Genomic DNA, 16,942 nt, shown 5'->3' with positions numbered 1-16,942 from the left:
GCATAATAAATAATGGTGAGCTGTCCGTTACATGAATGTTGGATCCTGTGTAGATCCGCCTTGCATTAATATTGTGATGACTGAAAAAGAAATGGAAGCGTCAGTAACATAAGCTTGATTTAAATAGTTTTTTCTAAAAATAAAAAATATATTCTTTAATGCCATTGTGCATTTGGACGTAACTTAGGTCCACACTAGGGTCCCCATTGTGTGCAGGGGATTCAGAATACCTGCTATTGTACGAGTTTTAAAGGTTTTGGTGACCACTTTTCTAAAAGTAGAAAAGCACTTTAAGGCTACCTTCCAGTTTTTGATAAATAAATTAAGCTACATACATTTATTCACCATTTTTGGAATGCGTTTTTTCTTACACACATTTTTATTGCATTTTTGACTTTTTTTTGTGTCTTGAGGGTATGTCATGTTGTAATCAAAGCTGCTTTGTGATACTTCCCAGGTACTTACTTTAACTCAGCTTTATAGGTATAGCCATGTACAGATTACATGCGTTCTTGATTTGTTTCTGCGGCGGAAATGCACTAAAAACTCATGTCCGTTTTCTACCTGCAGATTTTCCGCATCTAATGCAATTGTATGGGGAAAATCTGCACAGAAAACTCAGTGTACCCTGCAAGAGAAATTGACATGCTGTGGATATGAAACATGCACCATGGGTCAGTTTACGCTAAGGAAAAAAAAGGTTTCTAGAAATCTCATCCACTTTGCTGAAACTGTAAAGACGTTCCATATTTTCACTGCGTCAAAAATGCAGCCTCAAAAACTCATCCTGGGCACACAGCTTAAAGGAGTTGTCCACTACTTTTTTACGATTACCCCAATGTATTGACCCTGTGATAAGTCTTTTTGTAATTACCTTTGGTAGTCTTTATTGCCTGTGAGTGGCGCTATCACTGGCAGCTCACAGGCATCACGTGACCCCAGGCTGCAGCCAGCTCTAACATCCGCTGATGTCACTTCAAGTTCCGGCTGCAGCCGGACATGACTCAGTGCTGCGTTCCACGGTGAGTGATGGGTTGTGGCCGGGGTTACCCCACAAGTTACACCCAGCATCCACCGTGCGCTTTCCCTCTCCTCATTCATTGGTGGATGCTGGGTGTGACGAGAAGGGTAACCCCGCCCACAGCCCAGCATCCACCACGGGGACCGCGTCACTGATGTCACGCCTCACTTGACGTGACATCAGCGGAAGGAAGAGTCAGCTGCCACCGGGGGTCACGTGATGCCAGTGAGTGGCCAAGGATAGCACGGCTCAAAGGCAATAAAGACTACCAAAGGTAATTACAAAAACACTTAAAATCACAGGGTAAATACACTGGGGCAATCTTAAAAAGTAGTGGACAACTTCTTTAATAACAAATATGCAGCAGCTTTAGTTAGAGACTTATTGTTTTTAAAGGCGATTTGCTTTTTTGTTCACAGCTTCAACAGGCAGGATCAGTGCTTACTTGTCCGTTAACCGTAAATCTGCAGAGACTTAAAAGGGTTTCCAAGACCTAGGCTATGTCATCAATATCTGATCAGTGAGGGTCCATCATCTGTTACCCAGCTGTTTGTCAGCAAGCTGCCAATCAGTAGTGGGGGAGGGGGTTATAGATTAGCTGTACTGGTTTGTATGTGACACCTAGTCCAGCAGTGATCATCTCCTTCCTATTAAAACACTGATTGCATTGAAACTAAAGTAAGCTGCCAAGCAAGTGACATACCTGAAATCAGGCTCTCTACCCCCATATTATGCTGCACTCAAATTAAATAGCAAAAATCCACCAGTCGGCCTGTGGCAGTTTTAATTGCAGCAGGCTCCTACCTACCCATATAAATGTAGGCTATCAGCCCAGGAGAGAAATCACATTAGGATAGGTTTAGTGTTGAGCGAGTATGTTCGGGCTGAGCTCCGAGTATTTATAGCTGCTCGGTGATTAGGTTAAATCGCTCCCGTGTGCATGATTTGCGACTGACAGCTTTATTACATGGGAGGAATGTGTAAGAAATAGACATTCCTCACGTGTAATAAAGCTTTCAAACAGTTGCAAATCATACACACGGGAGTGATTCAAACATATCACCGAGCAGCTGTAAATACTCAGAGCTCGGCCAGAGCATACTCGGACAGAACATACTCGCTCAACCCTGGATAGGTTCCCAGCATAAGATGATCACCTTGTTGTTGGCTGCTGGCCATTCATGAACTGGCCAAATTATGTGCTAAGTATCTTCATTTTTTCTTATTTTCTAGAGCAGAAATGCAATTCAAATTTCATATATTTCATGTTTACATGCTTTAGCGTTAGAAAAATACAGAGTGCAACCTTGTTAGTTATGTAAGGAGATAGCTACTCTTAGTATGCACTTGTTCAGACCAGTGGTCTGTTTCGAAGTGATGGTCAGTACTTATTTATTTGTAAGTGACACCTAGTCCGGCAGTGAATCTCCTGCTGATAAAACACTGATTGTATTGAAACTAAAGCAAGTTGCTAAGCAAGTGATATACCTGAAATCAGGCTCTTTGCCCCTATATTATGCTGCACTCAAATTAAATAGCAAAAATCTGCTGACAGATTCCCTTTAAGCAACCAACCAATAGAGAACCTTAGACGTCTTTTTATGGAATATATCACATTTTTATCATCTTACAAAAACTGTTAAGTGCATTTAACCTCTTTATTCAGGTCATCAGCATTACAAAAATAACAATTATAACCAGATACATGAGATTTTAACAAAACTACATATGCCTGAACAGCAATCTAGCTGTATGAAATTCCAGTGCGTGAATTTTCAATGAAGCATGTGAACACATTCAGTTGGTAACATTAAAAAAAAAAAAAGCTGAAAAGAACACTGCTGTACTTGGCAACCAGGAACTTACGGAACTTTTACACATGCTCCTTTAAAGGATAAAAATTACATTTTCTTACAGAGGAAAAAAAAATAATGATTAGCTCCAACTGTTGCTATGACCACGCCAAAATATTTGAGCACGTAGCCAATGCAATTGAGGAGCTGAAACCCTTATTTGTTTAGGACATTCCTAACTAGAAGCAAGTGGAGAAATGTGCTTTGCATGTTCTTGGTGGGGGAATCTATTCAGTGAACTTGAACTCTCCTGGGGGATGGATTTATGAACTTCAATGTTTTTACTTTTGGTACAAACAGCCAGTGCCAATCAGTGAAATAAGACCTTGTTTCCTTCGTACTACAGAGGGTTGTGTTACACTATGAGGTCATCTGGGAAAGTAACTACTTCAGGACTGGCAGGTTTTTTAAATCCTCACATTCGCATTTAAAGGGCTTGTTCCACAAGCAAAGTACATTTTAATCAATATATCTTTGAATAATATCTTCCACAATTGGATGTGTTACAAAAATATCCCTGTGCTGAGATAATCTTATAAATGTGCCCCTGCTGTGTACTGTGTAATGGCTGTGTCTGTGCAGGAACATGGTCTGATCATACCACATCTCCTGGCCAGGAGACACAAGAGAATACAGTATGCTGTAATGTCAGTATAGTCTTTTGCTTCCCCCTGCCCAGGAGATGTGGTATGATCAGACCATGTTCCTGTACAGCAAGACGCAGCCATTACACAGTACACAGCAGGGGCACATTTATATGATTACCTGAGCACAGGAACATTGTTTTTTAACACATCCAATTGAGGAACTTATTACTATTCCAAGATCTATTAATTAAAATGTACTTTGTTTTAGGGAAAACTTTAAGAGAATCTCAGATCTAGATTACCACCAGTGATAGGGTTATCCAGTTTCTATAAAAAGAAACAAAAAACAGAACCTACCTTTTCTTTGCTGATACAGAGAGACTCCCAGGTGGTCCCACTGTTTTTTAGTTACACGGGTCTAATCAATGGTCACATGTCGTAATTAGCAACATTGCTCAGAGCTTAGTAATAATGGCAATTAAAGAAGTTGTCCACTACTTGGACAACCCCTGTTCATACCCCACACTTGGCCCCCATAAAATAATAAAGCCTATACTACCCTCCTGTGCTGGCACCGTTTCTGGGGATGCTGTGCTGTCCTTGTGAAACGGGACGCTGGCGCTCAATCAGCGATAGCGTCACTGCCCCGCGCCTCCTGTCGAATGGAGCATGAAGAGGAAGTCAGAGATCAGCTGCAGCCTCGGCTTCCTCTTCAGGTTCAGTTCATAAGAAGGCGAGGACTGGGCGCTGGAGTCACATATCACAAGCGCAGCACGGCAGCCCCGGGACCGCGAGTGCTGACACCGCGGGAAAGGCGCCAGCACCAGATTTGAGTATAGACTTTATTATTTTATGGGGGCCAAAAATGAGTCCAAGTAGTGGACAACCCCTTTATGTAGGGCATGTGTCTGCAGTAGTCATTTGCTAGCCAGGTCTACCTGGGCGTCAGTGGTGGATTGGCAAAGAATAGAAGTACTGTTTTTTGACCATCTACTTCTGATTTATTTTTTTTAAAAAGATGAATAATGCCTTTAAGTGTGATTATGGCAGCTCACTATAGAATTAAAGAGCAGCACCAGCTTTGCTGAAATTGGGTCGTGACTCAGATGGTCATTAGATGGCTAAGGTCGAACTGTCAAGTTCTAAATGTTACGTTAGTGCAACCCTTGCAGATAGCCCTTTCAAGCTTGACATATGCATGTTCTGTTGTCATGTGCAGGTTTTTAATACGAAAAAAAAAAAGTTTACACAGTTGTTACAAGTGATGTGTTCCCCATTTCAGATTCTCTCATAAGTTGTAGAATTCTTTCCAAATCTGTTTTTAAGAAACATCACTTAGTAAATACATTAGCCTTGGAGACTCATCAGCGCTATAAGAGAGTCACAGGTAGGTGGCTAGCTCTGGGGGTGTTCACTGCTACCAAAATCCAGAACTGGAAAGCTGTTGAAGAATCAGAATTCTGGTGGGCCCAGGGATTATTAACAAATGAGAAAATTTGAGACTTCACACTTTTCAATGCAAGGTTTGAGTAAACAGATGTCATGTATACTTGTTGGGGGAAAAAAAAACATAACACCCATTAAAGGTTCACTATTTTCCGGCTTGCCGTCCTGGTTTTTTATCTTGACCCCCTCGGCCTCCACCCGGCATGCCTCTACCTCGTCCTCCAAAGACACCTGAAAAAAAAAAAAAAAAAAAAAAAAAGTTAACAAAAGGATTGAAAAAATTAATGAGAGTGGAGTCTTTAGACCACAGTGAGTGTGATGAGGAGTGGAGTGGCATAATTAGTTATAGACTTAACGCTAATTATTTACCCAGAGTATAATTTTCTTGGTGCAGATGTCGTAACCAAAGAGAAACACTAAATGTATCCTACATCTGTCTAATGTGTGTAAAATACTGCCATCTAGTGGTTGTCCATTTTGGAATAGGGTACAATTGATAGCCACAAATACCTGGAATTATGATCCAGTAAAATACTAAACAGATCCATTCTAGAAAAGTCAAACAATGAAACCAGTCATTTGTTAATAAGTGTTGATTATGAGGAAAAAAAACAATTTTTCTGTGTTCCTGCTTTTTTTTCACTCACAAAGGCAAGTGCATCTTCCCTTCTGCTATGCAGTATACCAAAAAAAGTACCTCTCCCAGATCCACCAGCCCCTCTGCCTTTCATCTGCTTTTGTTGCTGCATTCCACCACGACCTCTGCCCTTTGACATCACTTCTTCTTTCACCATATCAATAATTTCATCTGGGATTCGCAGGTATTTAATTGTGCTGCCACGTATGTAGCATTCAGGAATTCTCCAGAATTTGTCACCATCCTGTTAAAAGATGACAGAGACCATATTAGGCTTTGTTCTTTATGGAGGCTTGTATATAAAACGAAAGCCTATCGGCAACATTAACCACTTAGAAGGTATCGGTTACCAGGTTTTTCCTTCCTCATCTGACAGTAGCATAACGTAGTGGCAAAGATCCTGATTCCAAAGATGTATCACTTACATTTACTGGGTGCAGCCGTTGTGACACAAGCAGAGCTTTTAGATTTAGCATGTAGCAGAGCTTAGAAAGCTAACCCTGCCCACAAAATAGATGTCTATGTAAATTGTCTATTCACAGTGAGCTGCTTATCAGAGGAGGGGGCGTGGTCAGACCAGGGCTCACGTGCACTGTGGTCCAGGCAGTGATAATATGCTAATAAAACATTTAACCTATGAAAAAAAAAAAAAAAACTGCACAAAGCCTAATAAGTGACACATCCCTGAAATCAGTATCTCAGCCTCTATCTCATGCTGTTTTCAGATGACAAAGAAACCCTGCTGACAGATTCCCTAAGGACCAGGCGATTTTTTTGTTTTTGCGCTTTTGCTTTTTCCTACCCTCCTCCCAAAAGCCATAACTTTATTAAGCACAGTCGCATTCGAGTTTGTTTTTGGCAGGACGAGTTGTACCTTTGAGTAACACCATTCATTTTAGTATGTAAATATCCCTAAAAACGGCAAAAAAATCCAAGTGAGGTTAAAATGCAAAATATGAGCAAAGGACTTGAACGTTCAATCGCTTATGCTATTTACAGCAATATTGAACAGTAGTCAGTACACTGTTATGTATCCATTAACCCCTAACGACCGTCGTAACACATTTTTACGGCGGCAGTTAAGGGTACTTACTTCTCAGCGCTGTGAAAATGCGTCGCTGAGGAATAAAGCTGTAGTGCCCCCCAGAGTCGGAAATTCTCTGGGGGTCTCTGCTACTGGTGGTAGCTGATACCCTGGAGAATATGGGTTTTTCCGGTCCCCGATCACACAAAAAAAAAAAAAGTGTGCCCACGGTTACAATGATTTCTCTCTCCTCTGACATAATATACATGTCAGAGGACAGAGACATGAAGCCCCCCCCGAGCACACCCGGTACCTCAGCCGTCCCCTGATCTTCTCCCAACCCTCCAGCATCTTCTTGTAGAAAAGAAATGGCGGGCACATGCGCAGTGCGCCTGCCGAGATCTGCCAGCCGGTACCACGCAACAACAGGGAATTTTCCCTATAGGTTCATTTTGATCACTGTGATAAACTATCACAGTGATCAAAATAAAAAAAATAATATATCAAACCCCCCTTTGTCCCTCCCTTAGTTAGATAGAAATTATGAAATAAAAATATTTTTTCCTCAATCTTTGCGGTTAGTGTATGTGCGCACGTTCAGGATTTGATTGCAGAAATTTCTACAGCGTTTCTATATTTCTTGGCAGGAAAAACGCTGCAGAAAAATTGCGTTTTTGTACATCAATGAATGCTTCTTGGAGCTAAACAAAGTTATTTGAAAAAAGAAAAGTGGGACACTGCTTTAACCCTTGATTACTGGAGTGACTATATTGCTTAATTTAAATGATTAAAGAATGTGTCTGTTGTATTTCAGTTTGAAGCTGTGTGTTTATACAGCACCAAACTCGCAGCGTTCAGATGTTACAGCATAGTGGATGGGATCTCTAGAAATCTCATGTCCGCTATGCGTGCATCTGAGGCTACAGATCACCCACAGACACTGAAATGCGGCACGTCTTTCAGGACCGCAGCATGTCAAATTCTCTTGCGGAGTCGCTAGTCTCCGCAACAGAAATTTGACCACTAGAATGTATTGAATTCAGTAAATCCACATGGTTCAGTGAACACATGTGGATTTACCTGCGTTCAATAGAACGCAGCGTTTTGGAAGCAGCAAAAATATGCATCCAAAGCGAGGCCAAGTGTGAATTGAGGGCACATAGCCTAAAATTTAAAAAGAAAATGGCGTGGGCTCCTGCGTCATTTTCATAACCAGCCGAGGGAAAGCCAACAGCTGGGAGCTGATATTAGTAGCCGGGGAAGGGACCATAAGCCAAAAATGTTCCCTGGCTATTAATAACAGCTGTTTGCTTAGCCTTTACTGGCTTGATTACAGGGGACCCCAGAACAAAAATGGATGTAGGGTCCTTGTATAAAATCTAACCAGCAAAGGTTAAACAGACAGCTGTGAGCGGATATTAATAGCCAGGTAAGGGGCCATGGATATTAGCCCCCTCCATGGCTAATAATATCACCCCTCAGCAGTCCCAGAAATGGCGCATCCATAAGATGCACCAAATCTGGCGCTTAACTTCTGTTCTTCCCACTGCCATGTAGCGGTGGCGAGTGGGGTAATGAGGCTGTGGTTCATGTCAGCCTTGTATTGGCGGCTGACATGAAGCCCAGGTTAGTAATGGAGAGGCGTCTATAAGACGCCGCCATTACTAACCCCGTAGTAAGGTTTACAACGATTTTTCAATAAAAGATATGGCCAGAATAAAGTATTTTATTGAAATAAAATTACACACGGTTTAAATATTTTTTTTATTTTACTACCAATCCCCAAAGCTCGATCTTCTGTAAAAAAAAAAAAAATAAAATAAAAAACAAACAACCATATCCCTCACCTGTCCGCCGTCACAACGTAATCCAGATTGTCCCACGGCGATCTGGGTCACTTCTATAGAAGCCACATTAATCACTGATGTGACTGCTGTAGACAGCACTGTACACTGACAGGAATGTAAAATCACTCCTGTCAGTGTACATGGCTGTGCTGCAGGCGAGTTCATTAGCTGAAGATCAGCTCTGATGACTTCACACTGTATCAGTGGTATGTAGGAACATTCATGGGTAATGTAACTTAGATTAGTGGCACCACTCCAGTGCTGAATTAAAAAAGCACGCTGAAGTGGTGCTTTAATGATGGTAACGTAACAGTAAAATTCGGATGCTGTACACCTGTTTAGTATGGAATCCATTGGTTTGAGTGATGTCTTTGGAAGGTCAGTTTTTGTTACGGAACACACTTGGATTGAATATAATGTTATGTGAACTTACCCTAAATGAGACCAACCTGACAACCCACTTAATTTACTTTTCTTTGACTCAGGAGGAGGAAATCTTTGTGGGTGGATTTACACACTGGAGACTATGTTCCAGAAATTTAATTGTTGCAATGTGCAACCCTTCGGGTCTGATTACATTATCCAATTTGTGGCATTAAATGACTTACAATCAGCAGCTGGTTTTCTGATTAGCGGTAGATTAAGAACCTGAATATACAGGCAGATCGCACGGATGATCCCTCACAGATTATTCAGTGCAAATAAGTTGCCATAGCTCTCAGCAGGACAGCTCTTATTTATACAGGACAATACAGTAATAATCTTTGCAGATCTTTTAGCCTGACAAACGAGCATTTTTCTCTTTCGTCGGCTGATCAGCAGTCTGTTGAGGCTGCAAGGAGTGTTCTTAAGACCCTTAGCTAAATTTCGAAATGACTAGATTAGAAATAAATAGGTTACCCCATGTTGTCAGCTCTTGATAGGAACAGGACATACCCTAGACGTACAAATGACCTCACGTAGATTGATGTTCATCCAATTGTCACAGCTCACCAAGTGCCCATTGTAGGTCTCACCATTCTTTAATTCAACCAACTATTTCGAAGGAAAAGAAACATTTAGTACAGAGCAATCTTTACAGCAGTAAAAAAAGGTGGTGAATGATTAGAAATTATACACAACAGGACATGTAAGGCGGCAATAAGACATCTTTAGTTAAGATGTAGTTGTAGCTCTGCTCTGAATAAGCCATCAAGTGTCATTGCCTTACATACAATTTCCAATTCTAAAAACCTATTCTTGATGCAGAACATTTTGAAACCATGCTAAAAAATCAAAACAATTAAAAAAAAGACTTGTGCAATGATTCATCATACCTTTTACACCAGAAATCTAGTGTAAAAAGCAGGGCTGTGGAGTTGGTAAGCTAAACCTCCTCAATCTCCCTGACTTCCGACTCCACAGCACGGCCTCACTACTGAGCATGTATAAAAAGTGCAGCACAGATTCATCTCACTGCCTCACTACTGAGCATGTACATAAAGTGCAGCACAGATTCATCTCACTGCCTCACTACTGAGCGTGTACATAAAGTGCAGCACAGATTCATCTCACTACTGAGCGTGTACATAAAGTGCAGCACAGATTCATCTCACTGCCTCACTACTGAGCATGTACATAAAGTGCAGCACAGATTCATCTCACTGCCTCACTACTGAGCATGTACATAAAGTGCAGAACAGATTCATCTCACTGCCTCACTACTGAGCGTGTACATAAAGTGCAGCACAGATTCATCTCACTGCCTCACTACTGAGCGTGTACATAAAGTGCAGCACAGATTCATCTCACTGCCTCACTACTGAGCATGTACATAAAGTGCAGCACAGATTCATCTCACTGCCTCACTACTGAGCGTGTACATAAAGTGCAGCACAGATTCATCTCACTGCCTCACTACTGAGCGTGTCATAAAGTGCAGCACAGATTCATCTCACTGCCTCACTACTGAGCATGTACATAAAGTGCAGCACAGATTCATCTCACTGCCTCACTACTGAGCGTGTACATAAAGTGCAGCACAGATTCATCTCACTGCCTCACTACTGAGCGTGTACATAAAGTGCAGCACAGATTCATCTCACTGCCTCACTACTGAACGTGTACATAAAGTGCAGCACAGATTCATCTCACTGCCTCACTACTGAGCGTGTACATAAAGTGCAGCACAGATTCATCTCACGGCCTCAGTACTGAACGTGTACATAAATTGCAGCACAGATTCATCTCACTGCCTCACTACTGAGCGTGTACATAAAGTGCAGCACAGATTCATCTCACTGCCTCACTACTGAGCGTGTACATAAAGTGCAGCACAGATTCATCTCACTGCCTCACTACTGAGCGTGTACATAAAGTGCAGCACAGATTCATCTCACTACTGAGCATGTACATAAAGTGCAGCACAGATTCATCTCACTGCCTCAGTACTGAGCGTGTACATAAAGTGCAGCACAGATTCATCTCACTGCCTCAGTACTGAGCATGTACATAAAGTGCAGCAGATTCATCTCACTGCCTCAGTACTGAGCATGTACATAAAGTGCAGCACAGATTCATCTCACTGCCTCACTACTGAGCATGTACATAAAGTGCAGCAGATTCATCTCACTGCCTCAGTACTGAGCATGTACATAAAGTGCAGCACAGATTCATCTCACTGCCTCACTACTGAGCATGTACATAAAGTGCAGCACAGATTCATCTCACTGCCTCACTACTGAGCATGTACATAAAGTGCAGCACAGATTCATCTCACTGCCTCACTACTGAGCATGTACATAAAGTGCAGAACAGATTCATCTCACTGCCTCACTACTGAGCATGTACATAAAGTGCAGCACAGATTCATCTCACTACTGAGCATGTACATAAAGTGCAGCACAGATTCATCTCACTACTGAGCATGTACATAAAGTGCAGCACAGATTCATCTCACTACTGAGCATGTACATAAAGTGCAGCACAGATTCATCTCACTACTGAGCATGTATAAAAAGTGCAGCACAGATTCATCTCAACTAAAAGCAGAGATCCTTAGATCAGGAACAGAACAGACATTTATAGGATATTTCATAACTTTCCCAAATTCTTATGAAAACATTTACAGCAAATCCTGAATTGTACTACTGTACCCAATTTATATGTTTTAGTAGTTAGTCCATTTTATATCGACTCCACCAAAATGGGCACAGACTCCGAATTCATAACCCCGGTAAAAAGCTTGGAAAACGTGCAAAGTTTGTGCGCAATACTGTGCTAAAACGTTGCGACTTTTGTTTTTTTTCACACCATTTTGTCGGAGTTGGGGCGAGATGTGGCATTGTGACTTCCGCACGTCAAATTCACGACGAGGGGTGGTGGTCCTCATGCCACACATCTTTCTTCAGTCTCTGCAAATGAATGCACACATTTCGCGTCTGACTCATTTAAAGGCTTGCGCCTCTAAATGAATCAGACGCCTTGTACTCCACCTCGCCCTCTTAAAGACCAGTGTCAAGGCCTTCATGTTTCCCCAGAAAGCAGCAACCATACGACTCCATGAGAACTTACCATAGGGTGGTTCTGAGCAGTCTTCAGTAAAGATAAAGGAAGCTGCAAAAAATAAAGAATAAGGTTTTAGCTAAGTTGAAAATGGACGTTAGCTAAAAATGCATGCAGAAAAGTTCTATTATGTGCTGAGAACTTTACCACTGGATGTTGTGCCTTACTCCCTATAGCAGCCATTCTTCTCTTCACCTCTTGTAGTGGTGACCTATAAGCAGCTACCTTATAATAACCAATATTCAGTCAGATACACAAGGCTTTATGGAAATAGCCTGCTTTCCTCTAAGGCTTCTATTCTTTAAAAGGTAGTCAGCATAAAATGACTGTTCAAACTAACCACATGCACTCAGTACACCCTGGTAGTGGCCAATCAATTGTTTGCACCTTTCCAACTACTCTTTTCCCATCTATCTCCATCCTCCCCTGGCTCCTGTAACATCTAAGTTCTCAATCAAGAAGAGGATAGATATAGATGGAAAGTAATTGGGTGGGAAGGTGTAGTCAACTGTTGACCACACCAAGGGTGCAACAAACACCAGTGCTTTGTTTGAGCTGACAGACTCCTTTCAAAGGGAACCTGTTAGCAAGTTTTTGGTTTGTAATCTGACAGCAGTAGGAGGTAGGGACAGAAGTCGATGTAACACTTAGTTTCTTGGATGCAGCAGTTATGATAGAGTCACAGTTTTCTCTGCTGCAGAAATAGCAGAGCTCAGTTGTTGAGCTGTGTATAACTCTCCTACACCACAGCTTTCTGTGTACATTGTATAGTGACAGAGCTGCTAATCAGTGCTGGGGGTGTGGTTAGACTAGGAAGCACCAGGCCAGTTGTCCTGTAGTGATAATCGTCTGCTGATAAAACACTGATTGTAATGAAACAGCAAAACAAAGCCTAGGAAGTGACACATCGCTGTAATCAGTGTCTCTCCTCCTACATCATAGTACTCTCAGATAATAGAAAAAAAATGCTGAAATTCCCTTTAAAAAATGAATTTAAAGGCAATTAGAAGCTAGGAAAGCTTTTTTCTTATTTTCTAACACATAGAGGAGCATATTTACTAAGTTAAATGTTATAATGAATGGTGCACGTTATCTACATGTCTGAGTTTTTTTCTGACTTCAGAGACGACATGCAAGTATCTACAAGCAGGAGCCACTGATAATATTCAGTTTTTCTATATATTTATGTCAGATTGTTTTGTGCCTTAGCTGATGACAGCCAATGCTATTTTGCCATCAGTTGTCATTTGACTTTTTCACCAATTTCTCATGATAAACTGATGAGCTGGATCAAAAACAACACGTAGCATATTCTGATCGGCCATTTGAAAGGTCTGGCAGAACAATTGATGCGCCAAATGAATGTGAGTGATCCCACAGCAGACAACGAGCTGCGTTTGCACACCAGCTTCCCTCCAGCATAACCTGATCGCCGGACATACGGAGACCAGGCCTATGGGTGCTTTCACATTGCGTTTTGTCACCCATTCAGTGGGCCCGTCAAGGCTTATGTTCGAACCCCCCACAAAATGGGATTTGGATGTTTGCGCAGACGTGGCCATAGACTATAATGGTGACGGCAGAGTGAACGTGCACGATGACGTGCATAATTTTGAGCGTGTACGCCTATTGGAGGCGGACACTCAGACATATTGCAAGATATTTATTTACTTACTGCAGGGTATTCGCTCATTTTGTTTTTATCATATATTTTGCCTGTTTAGTGGCCAGTGTGAATATGCGCCTACGTGCTGCACGCACACCAACTTATACTCCAGTTCATTGCTTTCGTTATTTTGCGCTCTGTGCAAATAAAATTGTGGCCTCACTTTTCTTTAAGCTGGACATTACGTTTATATAGCTCCCCACTGCTGGGGCTTTGGTCCAGCTTGGCCCTTATTCATATTTAAGTCATTAGACATATGGTAGGTGTTTAATACTAGAGGTTAGGACTGTCCTGAATAGGGTCACTGTGACGTGGTGGGATGGTTTTCATGGTTTTTCTTTTTTAATCAAAATTAAGTTAACCAAGTACTGTTGTTTTTCATGCACCCTTGCTATTTATTTACTGCAGGGTATTTGCTCAATCTGTTTTTATCTTAGGCTTTGTCTGCTTAGTGGCCAGTGTGAACATGTGCCTACATGCTGCATGCATATCAACTTATACTCCAGTTCATCTGGAGTTTTTATATTCACAGCAATGTCAAATGACTTGCTATGCATATGTTCAGTCACTAAGTTGTTTTTTTTTACCAGCTAAAAGAAGTGAGCTCATCATTCTTCAGGTGCATTCTGCTTGGAAACCACCACTACCTTATAGTTAAAAAAAAAAAAAAAAAAAAAAAAAAGACAGCGGTGGCACAGGTGAAAAAAAATGACAGAAAATTCTTCAGAGAAAAAAATGCCGATGTTTTCCCGTTTAAAAGATGCCTTTTAGTAACCTTTTCCAATCTATACTCCAAAGACATACTGATAGGGAATCTAGATTGTGAGCCCCAATGGGGACAGCGATGATAATGTATGTAAAGCGCTGTGGAATTAATGGCGCTATATAAGTGAGTAAAATAAATAAATAAAATCTGTTCAACATAGGTTTTTTTTTTAGCAGCATCATGAAATCAGGATAAGGCCACGGCCCCACTATCAGTATTTGCTCAGTATTCGGTCAGTATTTTTTCTCAGGAGTGGGAGCCAAAACCAGGAGTGGGTGATAAATGGAGAATTGGTGACTTGTTTCTATTACACCTTTTCTCTGATTGCTCCTCACCTGGTTTTGGCTCCCACTCCTGAGAAAAAATACTGACCGAAAACGGATAGTGGAGCCATGACCTTAGCAGCACAAATTCTGACATGACAGGGCTGTGCTGATCCATATTGGCAATTATTTCTCATTTTTCTCCTATTCTCATCATAATGCAAAATTAGTCAATTGCAGTATAGTATTAATTGTGAACTTCAAAGAAAAAGATGTGAAATAATGGGCATAAAAGACTGGAATAATCCTATAAAAAAAAAAAAGGATATACTTTTATCTCTAATAGGATTATTGCTGCTTCTGTTCGTAACAGGGATCATAAGGTTAGCAGGAACCTTGCCTGCAAAGACACTAATATTTAGAACCCGACAGAAAGCCTTAGACATACATGTTTTATGAGAAAATTGCATCTACAACCTGTACTAATGAATTATTTAATTCCACGGTATTGGTACACAAGAGACAAGCGGCATGCACAATGGGTCCGTATACACAGCCTGACGGGTGGCACACCTGCCCCGACACCGTGCGCATGTGTGTGACGCTGGGCTCCATCAGGAGCAGGGATGAGTTTAGGCAGCGCCAGATATGCAAATCTAGTGTGCAATGGTGCACCCTAATTTGCATACAAAATAAGTCAACTGATTTGCAACCCTCAACACGTGTATTACTGCTGTGATTTCTATAGGGGTTAAGTCCTCCATATAATTGTTTAAGTAGCTGAATTTGCATTTGGGGGTGACTGACTCTCTGAGCTGTCATCAGGTTTTCCCATATAAAGTACGGCCATCACCATTAGGGCTTTTTTTTCTGCAGCATACTGGAATAAGCATACTTGCATAGAGCGCGGTCCAATCTGATGCAGTCTCTGGTATTGGTCCGGCGCCTCGTCTTATGATGAAGTCCTCCTCCTATGCTTCATGTGGATCATGCGTCCTATGCCATCCACACGATGTCCCCATCACCGGCGTACTTCCCTGTCGAGGCCAAAGTACTGTAGTGCGCATGTGCCGGGAAAGGCCAAAGAGCGCCGATGACCTAGAACTAAAGCCGGTGCATGCGCACTACAGAGCTTGGCTTTGACCTCAGCAGGAAAGTACACCCGTGGAGGAGTGCGATGGGGACGCTGTGCGGATGACATTGGGCGCATCATTCACATGAAGGAGGACAGCATCATAAGAGAGGAGACGCCCATCAGACTGGGCTGCCCCATCTATAGGTCTAATAAATGGTCTTTATGGGGATCTGCAGATTGGGTTGGGGACATATATACAGCATTCCAGTATGCCATATACAAAGGCCCTAATGGTGGGGGCCATACTTTATATGGGGAAACCAGGTGACAGGTTCCCTTTACCAACTCAACCTCATCTACAGAGTTCTCAGTCATGCAGCCCCTGCACCTTCTCACCTGCCTGCTTACCCTATATAACTCCCTCTGAGACTTTCCTCCTGCTGCACCTGGCATCTGGAGTGCGCTACCCTGGAGAATCAGAAAGCCCCCACATCCAGCTGGAAGCATGGCAGTAATGCATCTTTACCTGCCACACTGCTGCCCCTCTACCAGCTGTCTCTTTCCCTAATCTGTGGATGAAATGGTTTGTCATTGTAAGGAGCCATCACGTTCCCGCCATGTCTGCACGGTGAGTGGATACAAGGCGTGCTGTAGCGATCTATGCCTTACGGGACCCCAGCCCTCCTCACAGGCAGGCTACGGCGGGAGCTGCTGGGCCTCACCATTCTCCCCGCGCTTCTCGGCGGTCACTTCCGTTCCGTTGCTTGGCCGACTACTACCCTGCACTGTACCGGCAGCCCCGACTGCTGACGGCCAGCACCAATGAGGAAGCACGCCGCCACACAAGGAGCGTGGAGCTCCGAGGCTTCCTTTACACGTTCTATAGATGCAGTTCCACTGGCGGCCATTTTTCCGGAGCCAAATTGTATGTAAAGCTTTTAGGAAGCTACCCAAAATGGCCGGAATACTGAGGACAAGCTATAGGATACACAGTAACTCTAGATCTGCTGCTGCTGTAGCGCGCAGTCTCTTCATAATGTACAAAACGATCTCTCTGTGCCCTCTAGTGGTCAAAACAGCTACAGGAAGAGACCAGTAACGCCATCTAAAACTTTTCCACCATTTCTCTGCGCCCTCTGGTGGTAAAATGAGGTAGCTGGCTAGAACCAGCCGAGTCATGCAGGAAAAAGCCTTCCCATAAAGGATCTCCATGC

At 42.4% G+C, this 16,942-nt stretch overlaps 1 protein-coding gene across 2 annotated transcripts; it reads right to left on the bottom strand.

Moving 5' to 3' along the window:
• Window positions 1-2,665: 2,665 nt before the first annotated feature.
• Window positions 2,666-16,607, bottom strand: LSM4 (LSM4 homolog, U6 small nuclear RNA and mRNA degradation associated). 2 transcript variants are annotated; one of them, XM_073636869.1, is made up of 5 exons: window positions 16,451-16,607; window positions 11,968-12,009; window positions 9,352-9,450; window positions 5,605-5,788; window positions 2,666-5,138 (listed from the first exon to the last, which is right to left on the bottom strand). In XM_073636869.1, exons 1-5 carry the CDS (start codon window positions 16,451-16,453, stop codon window positions 5,053-5,055), a joined length of 414 nt encoding a protein of 137 aa, XP_073492970.1. In that variant the 5' UTR covers window positions 16,454-16,607; the 3' UTR covers window positions 2,666-5,052. The 2 variants fall into 2 exon arrangements, with proteins under 2 accessions (XP_073492970.1, XP_073492969.1); XM_073636868.1 differs by lacking the exon at window positions 16,451-16,607 and adding an exon at window positions 16,255-16,359.
• Window positions 16,608-16,942: the final 335 nt, after the last annotated feature.

Source organism: Phyllobates terribilis, unplaced genomic scaffold, assembly GCF_046119375.1.
Source record: "Phyllobates terribilis strain yellow unplaced genomic scaffold, ASM4611937v1 Scaffold_1__5_contigs__length_1240528914, whole genome shotgun sequence".
Taxonomy (NCBI): Eukaryota; Metazoa; Chordata; class Amphibia; order Anura; family Dendrobatidae; genus Phyllobates; species Phyllobates terribilis.
The sequence above is the reverse complement of the archived record's forward strand: the minus strand, read 5'-3'. Positions and strand labels throughout refer to the sequence as shown.